A 13,791-nucleotide genomic window follows, 5' to 3' on the forward strand; every position below is an offset into this window, starting at 1 on the left:
TGCCACTTCACCCCAAGAAAAATGGAGTGTTCTAAGCCTCAAGAGATGTAAAAATAGAAGATTCATTCAGCTACAGAACAGCACCAGGGATTAACTTGATATGAGTCACTCATGGACCTAATTGCTTGGGTTTGGTGTCATTATTAGAGACTCCAAATCTGACCCCTAGAATCACTTGAAAGAGAAATTTCATGGATGCTGAGACCTGTCCTCAGCTGAATGCTTCTTAGCAGACAATATCAACTTCCAACCAGTCCCAAGTTTTCCTACGGCTTCAAACCACACACCAGAACAAGAGGCAGGTACTCTTACTATTATTGTATCCTTTAAAATTATAGGGAAATTTGGTACTGGAAATGGGGTTCTATGTCTTTTCTTGATCTGTGATTCAGTGAATTTCTGACTTCCAGAAGCCCCTATACTCACACTCTGGATAATCTTGCTAAGAGTTTTCATAGCCCTCAAGGAAATGATTTTTCACCAGAAAACTGGAGAAAATAATGCTAGTACCTGATACCCTAATGCTTGCTCAAGCCAGAATATTAAAGAATGATTAGCCAGTGAAGGGAAAACAAGGGCCCACTTGATTCTCAGCTAGTTAAGGGATGAAGGCGCAGAACCTAGCTTCAGCAGCAGCACAGAAGCAACTGAGGTTTTCTTGCAGCTTAGAAGTTTATTAATGAAGGGGGTTGGGCCAGTTGGTGTTTACATGCCTGACCCCTGCAGCCCTGTGTCCCGCCTGTAGGGAGGAAGATGGCTGGCTGCTCTGCTGGCCACAGGTGATCTCATCCCAGGAACACGCAGAGCCCTCTCTCCTAGGTACCTGTTGCCATGGCAGGGGTCCAGCACTACCAGCTAGGCTCCACTTCTGTTTCTTGTGCTTGAGCTGGAGGAACGATATTTTTTAGGATCTCAGCATAGTATGGGCTAAATACCTGCTGGTTGTGACGCATCAGATTGACAAACTTCCAGCCCAGGTCTGCCAGCTCTCCTTCAATGAGCATAAGGCCTCCAGGGAAGTGTAGCAGAGAGTCGTGCATGCCACGAACCAAACAGCATTTGAGAAACAAACGGATCCGCTGATCTGTGAACAGGAAAAAACAATGAAAAGGGAACAAAGAGGTTTCAGAAGAAATTCACAATGCCCTTGCACTATCTTCTCACCAAGGTTTTAAGTTACCTGAGTTATTCACTGACCTACTCATTCATTTGAGTAAATTGAATAAATGAGATTTTTGTCTGGTTTTTTTTTTTTTTTTTTTTTTTTGAGGAGGGAATGCCAACAAACTCCCAAAGATAATGTATGATCAAAAGATGGTGAGCTAGTAAATTTCTGGCTATTCATAAGATTACGTAGCTATACATGAGATCCTAGTGTGCATTTAACCTAACAAGAGGATCCTAGACCCTGCACCTGAAATTCTATTGCAGCGAATGCACCAAGTTCAGGTCTATACACCCAAAGCAGACTATGATAAGATGCTAAAGTTAAAAGCAAGCTGGCCAAGTTCACTGCTTCTATTCCAGCATGGAAAATGTCCTCCAGCCTAACTCAGCATCAATTCCATGGAGGGGAGTAGAGGTTCACACGGTAACTTAAAGCATGGGATAGAAAAAGGGTTGCTCCGCAGATCTTGGACTACAATTAGAGAATGGCCAGGGATGACTTGGTAGAGTTAATGGGACAGTATCCCATACCTGGGAGTTACATATCTTAGATGCAGATACACCTTAAAACCATACATTCACTCTTCAAACTGAAAGATATCTATTTCAACCCTGCACATCATAGATGAGGAAATTAAAGCTAAAAGACTTTCTGAATGATCATGCTTTTCCACTTTTAAATAGTTAGGTAACTCATTTCCAGGATAGGGTTTATCTGCCCACCCTGCACATTCTTTCCACTCTTCTGCACCACTGCCATAGGGACTCTTACCAACGATGCTACGAACACAGTTGTCTTTCTTGGCGATGTTCTGGAGTTGGCCCATAAGAGACGCTGTGTTTTCACTGCTTAGAGCAGTGAGGCCCATGTCCTTGAGGCCGTGATGGATTTCTTGAGACACCTGTTCACTCACACTGAGCATAGCGTCTTCAGGCCTAGATAACGAAGAAGAGAAATCAGAGTGGCCCTGGAATAGGGGCAAAACCCAGAGAGCCCCATACCAGAATCCAGGCCCATTCAAGTGAGAATTCCACCACTCCTAGACAGTAGGAGTAACTGGGAAGATTAAATACTTCCGTTGTTACCCTCAAGTGTAATACCAACTAATCTGTATAGTACCATATGCTACTTCAAAGAAAACAAGATAAATCGGGCAAGAGTTCAGTTCCATCCTTTGATCCACTCAGCATTCTTCAGCCCCATAAACTTTATTCAAATATAGTTTAAATATTTTCTTGGATATTTTTCATGATTTTTCCCTACTTCACCAATAAAGTTGCAAATATACTAAGAGACTTAGGCTTCTAATTCCTGTTTTTCTTCTGGAATGGTATCCCTTCATGCAGCAAATCATCAATCAATATTACTAATTGATCGACTTCTGGATATATATAACAGAAATCTACTGTCACTTAATCATGTATATAATTACTCATTTTTGACAAATACAATAATGAATATTTATAGAAAACTAGCCTCCACACTCTCACTCTTATTTGGAAATAAGCTTTATTTTTCCCTATTCCAAGTCTGAATACAACTTATCAAAGACATGAACAATCCTTGGAGATAGTTCCCAAGGTCCTTTGTGTGGTTTGTGATGAAGAATAGGCAACAATATATTATTTGCCTCTGTTCCAAAAACCATATATTTTCCACTCTAAAAAATATCTATGAATCTTACCTAGAGTTAAATTCCTCAGTCAGGGCCTTGGTTATGCATTTCAGTTTATCCACAAATTCAGGTGAGTTGAATAAAACTTTACCAGAGAAACTTCTAGCCACTAGCAAGACTGAGGCCAGGATGGTCAACTGGTGCAAATGGGACCCCATTTCCTGGAGCCGTAGTCGGTCCATCAGCAGCGTCTGGTGAGGCAAGGAAGAACAGGCTGTCACAAAAGGAGGGTTCTAATGGAGGCATTGAATCCCAAATGGCAAGGCAATGCCCCAACACACTTTCTTACCTCAGGGAATTCTTCATTTCCAGAGTCCCAGTGGAGGAGATTCAGGTATCCCTGGTATAGCACCATTGTGGGCCTGGGGAGATCTGAGTCACTATCTTCCCCATTTGGAAATGAACAGGCCATGATGGAGGAGGAGCTGGGCAAGTCAGGAGAACTAAGATATGGTGTAGTGAGATCTTCAGCTGCTTTCGTTAACCATTTTGTGGTGTAATCAAGGAGATCTATGACAGAGAAGGGAATATGTATCTTCAGACTTCAGGGCTTGAAGATATACTCTTGATCAATAAAGAAGTGATTTTGTAGGTCTTTATGTTTTAGAAAATGCTCCTTCTCCCTATCCCTCCCCCTTGCCCAAGGAAGAAATTTCCTATTCAAAAAATAGAAAATATTCTCTACCACTGTAAGATGGCAGACACAAGGTCAAATCTCCCCTCTCCTGCCCTTAAATGTTAAACATACTGGGCTGCTTGTCAAGGAGTTCCTGGAATTTAGCTCTTTCATACTGAGTGGAATGTTCCTGCAGGTAGGGTCGAAGGCTCTGGATAGTATAGTTCACCATGTCCATTTTCATTAGGCCCAGAACATGGAAGATGCCCCTGTCATAGGGAGAAATATAATATTTATACTATGAAATGAAATCTAGTGTGGAGGGATGGAATCCAAGAAATAAGTCATAAAATTACAGTATTTTAGAGTTAGAAGGGGACTTTAAAACAACAGTCCTACTTCAACTTACAAATAAAAATGCTGTGACCAGTGACCCAAGGCCACAGAATGAGTTGGTGGCAGAGCTAAGGACACATACCTCTCTTGACATTTTAACTACCAGTCTAGAGCTCTTTCCACTGTGGTCATTCTGTCACCTGGAAAAAGGGTAGTCAGTGGAAGGAAAATCACCAAAGTGCTAACAACTGGCTGTGGGTAGTTGGAATGTGGGTGGTTGAATTTAACTCATTGAACAAATCATTTTACTTTTTGGGGTCTTGGTTCTCCAGGCTGTGAAACAAGGGTAATCCTCTAGTCCTGCCCCTCACAAGGTTTGAGTCAGAACAAACAGGAAACAATCTGGGAAAGGGCTGATTGAAATTTGTAGGAGAAAGAATTACTGTACATTGTCTTAACAGTATCATGTCATAAGGGTGGCTCAAATGATCTAAAGATCATCAAAGGAACTCTGAGAGACTGTCCTTGGGAAATAACAGCCAATAGTCCAATGATATGGTGTGGTTGTTTGGCCCTTCCAAATCTCATGTTGAAATTTGATCCCCAGTGTTGGAGGTGGGGCCTGGTGTGAGATGTTCCAGTCATTGGAGGAAGATCCCTCATGAATGGCTTGGTGCCCTCCCTGCAATAATGAGTGAGTTCTCACCCTATTAGTTCACATGAGAGGTGGTTGTTTAAAGGAGCCTGGCACCACCTCATCCCTCTCTCTTACTCCTTCTCTCGTCATGTTACATGCCTGCTTCTCCTTCGCCTTCTGCTTTGATTGGAAGCTCCCTAAAGCCCTTGCCAGAAGCAGATACCGGTGCCATGCCTCTTGTACAGTCTGCAGAACCATGAGCTAAATAAAATAATTACCCAACCTCAGGTATTTTCTTTATAGCAACTCAAATGGAATAACACATCCAGAAAGGAGAAAAGAGGTGTTAGGTCTTCAGTACAGAAGGAGCTAGACAAGACAGGGGCTATATTACAGTATCTGGCTCAGAGTTTTTTGGCATGGTATATGAGCCACATTTGGGGGACAGCATGTCTAGACTCTCACCTCAGTAATTGCACTGGATCTGTTATGCTCTCTAGTTTCTTCACTGCTTCATCTCGAACTGGGGCACATAGCAAGGTCATCAAACTAAGAATGTAGTTAGAGAGATGAGGGACATCCAGGGCCCCATGTTCTGCTTCTTGCTTGAGGAGATCCATGTCCAGAGCTTCTTCAATCTCACTTTTTAGGCGGTTCTGGCGTGGTAATAGCAGTGATAGCAATATCTGCCCCAAAAAGGAAATCAAAGGAGCCAAATTCTGTTTCAAACCCTGAACTTTCTTCAATGAACAATCCCCTTAGGCCAAAAGCATCCCAGACTATGCCTTTTGGGGGTCAGAAAACTAGGTCTCTAGGTTTCTTAGAGAGTATCATTTTTCTCTGTTTAGGGGACAATCATAATTCAAGGCTGCATTGGTATCAGTTATAGTAGTGGTCATTATTATTTTCTAGGTAGAATGAGATAAAGATATGAATAAAACAAGAGTGTGATAAAAAGAAGTGCAGAATATAAGAAATATAAAATACACATCACCACAAGGTGATGAGGCATTCTTAATAAAGGATAAAGACATTTTTAGATTGTTTTATTCCAAAGGGCAAGAATGAAAGAATGAAATAAGCAAAGGAACATTTAAAGGTCACTTGAAGTAGCCTTTTGACTCAAAAGTATGAGTTCCTTGTGGGTAAGTGTTCTCTTATTCAATTTTGTGCTTCTGAAACACATAAACCATGGTGGGTGTTCAGTGAATATTTGTTTAATTGAATGATATAGTGTGGTGTTACAGCAATAGCCCAACTGTCAAGCTTCATTTCTTACAAATAAAATAGAAGTTTCTCCATACTATCTATTTAAGCAATGGACCATGTTCAAAAACTATGCAACTTAGGCTATTAGTAGCCATTGACAATCCAAGTGTCTGAGATACCCAGGAACTTCCCATCTACAAATGGAAGGTTGTTTACTCACCTCCTTAACTTCTCTTAAAAGTTCAAGAGCACAAGTGAAGTCGGGAGGAGTACTCAATAGTTGTTCTTTTAGATGGTCCCAAAAAGCATTGTACATTGTCTCCATGAACCTGCCTTCCAGACTATAAGAAGGTTAAATGAGCAAATTGTGCTTTACCCAGAGAATTGATATAGGATCATAATTTCCCAAACAGCATTTTAAATCGTGAAAAACCATTAAATAAACAGGCCAGGAGGAGCTATGTTTAGACTTGAGAAGGGCTGAATAAACTGAAGTTAGTCTCAGATGCAAAAGCATTGACCAAATCCTCTCAGAAGGACACCTCATGGTTTCAAAGAAGCTCTCTTCCTGCAGTAGAAAGAACCATAAACTAGGGGTTGAGACCCTGAGCTCTAACCCTGGGTCTATATTTAGCCTGGATGTTTGACTTAGTTCCCATTTCTATAGATTTAAACCTTTGAACTAGATGATCTTTTTACTTCAGGCCTGAAATCTTTAGATTCAGCAATCCTCAAACTGAACTCATTATCTTCCCCCTTCAAACCTGTTCCTCATGTATGTTTGGTCCTGTGAACAAGAAATTTAAGCCTTTTACCCCTTAAAATACAATAGTAATGCATGCTTTGGGGATTTTTTTGGGTTTTTTTTTTTTTTTTTTTGAGACAGAGTCTCATTTTGTTGCTCAGGCTAGAGTGAGTGCCATGGCGTCAACGTAGCTCACAGCAACCTCAATCTCCTGGGCTCAAGCCATTCTCTGCCTCAGCCTCCCAAGTAGCTGGGACTACAGGCATCTACCACGATGCCCAGCTAATTTTTTGTATATATATTTTTAGTTGGTCAATTAATGTCTTTCTATTTTAGTAGAGACGGGGTCTCGCTCTTGCTCAGGCTGGTTTCAAACTCCTGACCTTGAGCGATCCTCCCGCCTTGGCCTCTCAGAGTGCTAGGATTACAGATGTGAGCCACCATGCTCAGCCCTGCTTTTTGTTTAAAAAATATAAATGATACAAAAATAAATGAAATAAAAAGTCAAAGTTCCTCCCCCAACACACCAATATAATTTGTGAGAGGTCATCAACTATTACCTAGCTGGTGTGTACTGGAGTCCTTTTAATTATTTTACTGTCATCTCTTTTATACACTTGATTACTAAATTCCAGAGATTCCGCTTCCTAAATATCTCAGGAATCCATCCTTACCTACCATCATCTCCTACCTAGACTACTGCAATAGTTTATTAAATGGCCACCCTGCCCCCACAAAGTCTTACCCCAACAATGCCACATATTGTTGATAAAAATCAATGAGTTTTCTAAGATACAAATCTGATCATGATGGCATAATCATTTAAAACTCTTCAGGAGCTCCTTATCACCAGAAGGATACATGGCCTCTAAGACTCTTCATGATTCTATTCTGCTACCTCTCTACCTTACTTGCCTCCTCTTCCTCCTCCTAACACCCTGTGCTCCAACAATAACAATCTACTTATAATGAATATATGATTGCCTTCCACCACTCTATGCCTCTGAAATGACATATCCTCTTACAGGAGAGTCCTTTTCCTCAAAAAATACCTTAAAAGTACCTGAAAAGACTCAATTCAAGTCTTACTTTATCAGGAAAGTCTTCCCTGACCTTCCCCAGTCAGCTGGACACTAACATAGAATTCCATATACCAGATATGAGAGAACTTATCACTCTGCATAGTAGCTATTTGACTATCTCCCCTACAGAAGCTTTATGATGGCAAAGGTAGCCCCTAAATGCCCTCATCTATATGCCCCCAGCATTCATCATTCTGTCTTCTACCTAATAAATACTCAACAAATGTTTGAATGAAGGTCTGACAATGAGATTCCCCTAATAACCTATAACTGTAATTAGCATCATTTTATAAGCCCAAAGGTAAAACCAACTGTCAATTATCTATATATAATGGATAACCCCAAACTCTATTTCAGCTTCTTATCCAGTATACATTTTGCATTACTACACTCGAAAAAGGCTGTTAATAACAAAATAGTGAAATTCAAGCTCTAAATAATATTATTTACGCTGCTTCATTTACTCACTCCCAACACCACTGCGACCCCAAACCACTTTAGCAAACATTCACTATCCTAGTTTTACTTTTCTTTGCATGCCTACAAGCAGAAAAATAAATCTAACTTGGGCTGCAGGGATTATGAAGAAGATGCTAGGAGATCTGTTTTTAGGCAAAAACTTCCTTCAAAGAAGCTGTCATTGGCATGGGTAGCTGTTGGCAACAGGCAAGAGCAAATCTAAGGAGCATGAAGATCAAGCGAACCACTGATGGAGCAAGGTGATTTAGTAATAGATCCCTAAACTGGCAAAACAACAGAAGCATTTAAGGTGGGAAATTAGAAATGCTATAAAATATAGATTCTGACAAAGAAATGTACCAATTTAACTATTAATACATCATTAGAAGCAGTCAATTTGTACTTGCTGAATGACTGCTTTATGTATTAGAGTATCAATATAATTGAGATAAACCCAAATAAAGTCGCATTTTAGAAGGGCATTATTTATCATTGAGGTTCTAATCATGATTCACAGAATCTTTATTAAGCGGATTATGAAGGAGAAATGTTCCCTGACCTGTTCATCTGTACCTGATTAATCTGTAGACAGTTAAAAGAGTAACAGCTAGGAGCTACTTCATCCAAGTCTATCTAAAAAGATATGAAATTCACTCTATGTTTTATTGCTAACTGAGATCTCAAAATGAACATTTTGACAATACAGGCTGAGTATCCCTGATCTGAGATGCTTGGGGTCAGGAGTGTTTTGAATTGCAGAATTTTTCAGATTTTGGAATATTTACAGTATACTTGCAGTATATTCCAATGAGCATTTCCTTTGAGAATCATGTCAGTGCTCAAAAAGTTTTGGATTTTGGAGAACTTTGGATTTCAGACTTTCAGATTTAGGATGCTCAACCTGCAATTTCATTGGTTTATTTCCTGTTTAAATGTAATTTGCAGCTTTGACCTTTTTAAACTAATAATTACACTGATTACTCTTCTGTTTTGTTGGTACCATTTAAGACATATTCTAACATTAAATTTCTTAATAAAATGCTTCAAACCTGACCAAAACCCATTTGTGCTTTGTACCTACACCAGGACGAGTAAAACTGAAAAAATAAAAGAGTCTGTACCTGTTTGGAGGTAAAACATTCTCTTCCATATAGAAATCTTGGTTAACCACGATTTCATGAGCAATGCTCAGCTTGGAAACTTCGTTAACTGTTTCTATCAGATCTGTGACAGAAAGGACTTCAGGTCTGCTTTCTGGAAAGAGGCATAGCAGTCATCAACAGAGAACCCACACAAGTAGTATTAATATTTCTATTTTATTCAGAGATTCACTCAACGAAGTAATACCCCAAATTTAGATATAGCAAATGGATTTTACACAAACTCACTCAATCATTTTAATATGTGAGGTTTTCTGAACTCTTTGCCCTTTAACAACACTGAAACTCTGAGAGAAGTCAAGCATGGGAAAAAGTTAATTTTTGAAGAACAGAAGAGTGCAACTGATTTCAAAACCTTCTGCTTGAAATGTCAAAACACTAAGTAAAACTCAGCAAACTATGAGTAAATTGTGGTTATAAAGAACATTTATCTCCAAGTTATTGTGTTCACACTATCCTCTTCCTACCTCAGAGGCTACATGCAAGATGAGAAATAAAGTCTCCTCATAGATAACACCATAAATCTTCCCAGATGGCTCTATAGCTGAACCATGCTTCTACAGCTTTAGTTCCCAGACCTGGGGATTCAACAAACCAATAAAATCTCAAAAATGGGCTGGATGCAATGGCTCACACCTGTAATCCTAGCACTCTGGGAGGCCGAGGTGGGAGCATCGCCTGAGCTTAGGAGTTGAAAACCAGCCTGAACAAGAGCAAAACCCCATCTCTACTAAAAACACAAAGATATAATTAATTGGCCAACTAAAAACATAGAAAAAAATTAGCCACACATGGTGGCACATGCCTGTAGTCCCAGCTACTCAGGAGGCTGAGGCAGAACAATTGCTTGAGCCCAGGAGTTTGAGGTTGCTGTGAGCTATACTGATGCTATGACACTCTAGCCCAGGCAACAGAGTGAGACTCTGTCTCAAAAAAAAAAAAAAAATCTCAAAAAAAAAAAATGAGTGATTGACAATGATTTGCCAATTTTTATTTTTCCACACATGGACAGGGAGGCAAACAAACAAACAAAAATCCACCCTTATCATTATCAAAACAATCATTTCATAAAAGGAAGCATATTTTAACACTCCCCAAAGCATAAAGACAATATAGTCAGCTTTAGAAGTAGTCCTTTAAATGGAATCTAACTTTATTTTAGAAACTCATTAAAATACCTTTATTGTTTTATTTCATTCAATATTGATAAGAACTAGGTCACAGAATAGCATTGGAATTTGGAAACCAATATTCTAAGTTCATTATACAGACTACTTACAGCAGTGATACAGAGTAACCATAAATAGTAATTACAATTGTTTCTTGGTATATAAAATAAAATCTGAAATTTATTTTCTAACTGAATTTCATAATTTGTTCAGAGAGAACTACCATGTTTCCCTGAAAATAAAACCTACCCATAAAATAAGCCCTAATAGGATTTCTAAGCATTTGCGCAATATAAGCCCTACCCTGAAAATAAGACCTAGTGATGGGCGTGGCTACGCAGCACATCTGCACAACCCATGCATTTCCTCTCAGAGCAGTAAAGAAAACAAGCAGCCCTCTCATCTGCCCCATCGTGACAGCTACTATCTCAGAGGTGACTGGAAAGGTGCGGACAGCCCCACCAACAAGGTCGGCTCCCCCTGTCAGGTCCTGGCCATCCTGTGCATGCTGCAAGCTGAGGCTTTGAGGGGAAAGTCTCCTCAGTGAAGTGAGGAGCAGGATGCTCCTCTTTAGGTATTGTTTGTCCTCAGGAGGAAGAAAGAAAGCTGTGGCTGCCATTTTACTATGATGATGTTCCAGAAGAAGACGACTTAACTATATTTGAATAAATGTAGATTGTTGTACCGTCCTTAAAAAAAAATAACACATCCCCTGAAAATAAGTCCTAGGGTGTCTTCTTGAGGAAAAATAAATATAAGACCGGGGAAACATGGTATTTGTCCCCAAGAAATAAAATTTACACATAAGAATCCTAAAACTCACTCCAAGAAGATGATCTACTATGTGCGTTTATTTTTCATTTTAAAAAGTCTATCAACTGACATTTCCTTTCTAGCCTAACTAAAAAAGTACATAGTTAAAATACACCATTCAATTCATTAAGACAACAGTTATTTGTTAGGCACTATGAACTAAGAATTGTGCCATTCTGTTCACTAGCAGTGACCTCAAGTGGCCACAAGAGAAACCTATGTGATTCAACTTAATAGCATCATGAACTCCAACTTTTTTATTTCAGTCTTCAAGGATTTAGATCAAGTTGCTACTTTTTGACATGTCTGCAGATTAATGTTTCGCTAAATTCACTGGAGATTATAAGAGATCTGCAATTTGAGTTCCTGTGAGGTTGGACTAGTCAACCCAAAACTTCATATGCCTAACATAAGGTGTGAAAACGGCCTCATGTCCCAATGTTGATATAAAAATGCTGTTACTACAGATGTAAAGAATTTTACTCCAGAGCAGTGATAATTTTTATTTCAACAAAGCACCCTTGGAAAAGGACAGAACACAATTCCAGAACCAGATAATTTGGATTATTTCTGACCTGTCCTAGATCTACCATTTACACTCCACAAAATCAAAATACACTAATGTTATCTATTTCCCATGCTTTGAACTGACTCAACCACTCTCAAGTCTTGTCAAACACAAGTAATTATGCTTTGTTGGCCTCTTTCTCTAAAGCCAAAACATTTTTAATTTTACTTACCAATCAGGAGCCTAAGTCCTGTATGTAAAGATTAAAGGGGGGAAAAGACAAGGGAAAAAATAATCCAAAAGAGGACTAACAGAAAAACAAGGAAGGAAAAATGCAGTTTCAAGAGCCTTCTATGTCCCTTAAAGGTCCTTAAGCCACAGGCTACCTATTCCTTTAACCTAACTGCTATCAAGCACTACCCAAGGAAGTGATGACATTACTCTAGACCTACGAGGAGAGTGGTCATTTAAACAGAAGCTTTTGTTTTCTTGTTTCTGCCCTGGTGTTTTAGACTTATGGGCTCCACTCTCTGCTTCATTGGGATCATTCTGGTGCACAGTTTCCTCAGTCTTTGGCATCTTGATGTTATCTGGAATTGGAGAGAAAAGAAGAGGCAAGCTGTGTAAGATCTAGTTCTTACCCAGGGACAAGGGGGAAGAGGGCTCTCTAACTGCCATCTTGTGCCCTGGTGACTGAACCTGCTGCTGCCAGTTGAGGGGGTTAGAGACAAAGGCTTCAAGCATCTCTCGAGCAACTAGGGTCCTCGAACAGGCCTTAGGGGACAGGGAACTTGGGACTAATGGAACTGCCTTTACTGAAATGAAAGAAGTTTAGCGTTGGGCAAGCAGAGAAAACCAAGGCCCAGAAATAAACAATATCTCATCAAAAGGAGGCCACACTGAACACTACTGACCAAGCTAGGAAAGAAATCTTCCTCGAGTCTGGCTACCTTTAATTGGTCCCAGAATACCTCTCTTTCTCCTTAACTTCAGCTCCAGTTCTGCCTGAAGAGGACTGGCAGCCTGGAATCAGGCAGCAGGGTACTCCCCATGGCCCTCAGACCCTGGCCCCTCACCTCTTCCTAGTTCTTAACCGGCTGCCCCGCAGCTGCGTCTGATCGTGAAGCCCCTCTGCTTCCCTAACCTGGTTCTGGGACGTACCATTGCAGTCAGGGCAAAAGGGGAGAACAACAGGAAGAGGTTGGATGGAACCATGGAGATAATGGGAGTGCACCCCTACCTATGATGCTAGGTAGGAGAGTCCAAACATGAAAACAAAGGCTGGCTGGTTTCCTGGGTAGCGGGGTGGGGTCCCATGCACTGGGTGGCCTGGGATACTTAGACAGCAAGAAAAGCAAGTAGGGTCGCACCACTGGATGATAGAGACAGGAGGCAGAAATTCTGGTGAGGAGGCTTCAGGCTCATACTCTTCCTTAAAGGTCCTCAGAAGCTTGGAAGTAATCTTCTCAAGCCCTGTTTCTCCCCTACAGGCGAGGAACTGTTCAAAGCTGTTATCCCTACTCCACCAGAAAAAAAAATACCATTTTAATAACTATTTAAGAAGGAAAAGGAGCATTATTTTTGTTTCACTTCATGCTATTCATATAACCATAGAAATGAAGAAGCAACAGGGTTACAAAATTCCAGAATTCTGGGTTGTTTTTCTTTCTTTCTTTCTTTCTTTCTTTCTTTCTTTCTTTCTTTCTTTCTTTCTTTCTTTCTTTCTTTCTTTCTTTCTTTCTTTCTTTCGTATAAGTAAATCCTTCACACAAGGTGAAGGAGAGACAGATGAACTGTTAAAAAATCATTTTACAAATATGAAATCAAGAATCATTTTAACAGGGCTGGTCATAGAAGCTGTTTGGTAAAGGGACAAGACCATAGCCTAAAAGGGATCCTACATTTTGGTTTGTGCTCTTTCAGCTCAATTCTTGGCATGTTCTTTATTACAGTCCAATTGTGAGCTTTGCAACTTCTTTGTAATATTAGGATTCTGGAATAGATGACTCTAAGGGCACTCATGTTGCTCCCTCTTTACTCCTCAGTCCTGAGTCCATCCCTTAGGATGACAAACACCCTACTTTGTCATTCCACTGGCCAGTTACCATAGTGATATGAGGACCCCCCCATTGGCCTATTTTCAATTTTTAAAGGATATACACAAACACACACACACACACACACACACACTTAAAGAAAAAAATGTTTCCACAC

At 40.0% G+C, this 13,791-nt stretch overlaps 1 protein-coding gene across 1 annotated transcript; it reads right to left on the reverse strand.

Moving 5' to 3' along the window:
• Window positions 1–653: 653 nt before the first annotated feature.
• TCP11X2 (t-complex 11 family, X-linked 2) lies at window positions 654–12,738 on the reverse strand. Its single transcript, XM_012758800.3, has 10 exons — window positions 12,654–12,738; window positions 12,030–12,167; window positions 9,049–9,181; window positions 5,862–5,982; window positions 4,898–5,118; window positions 3,592–3,728; window positions 3,133–3,353; window positions 2,853–3,034; window positions 1,940–2,103; window positions 654–1,084 (listed from the first exon to the last, which is right to left on the reverse strand). The coding sequence occupies exons 2-10, from the start codon at window positions 12,154–12,156 to the stop codon at window positions 849–851; spliced, it is 1,542 nt and encodes a 513-aa protein (XP_012614254.2). The 5' UTR covers window positions 12,157–12,167; window positions 12,654–12,738; the 3' UTR covers window positions 654–848.
• Between the last annotated feature and the right edge of the window lie 1,053 nt (window positions 12,739–13,791).

This window comes from Microcebus murinus, chromosome X (assembly GCF_040939455.1).
Source record: "Microcebus murinus isolate Inina chromosome X, M.murinus_Inina_mat1.0, whole genome shotgun sequence".
In the NCBI taxonomy this organism is placed as follows: domain Eukaryota; kingdom Metazoa; phylum Chordata; class Mammalia; order Primates; family Cheirogaleidae; genus Microcebus; species Microcebus murinus.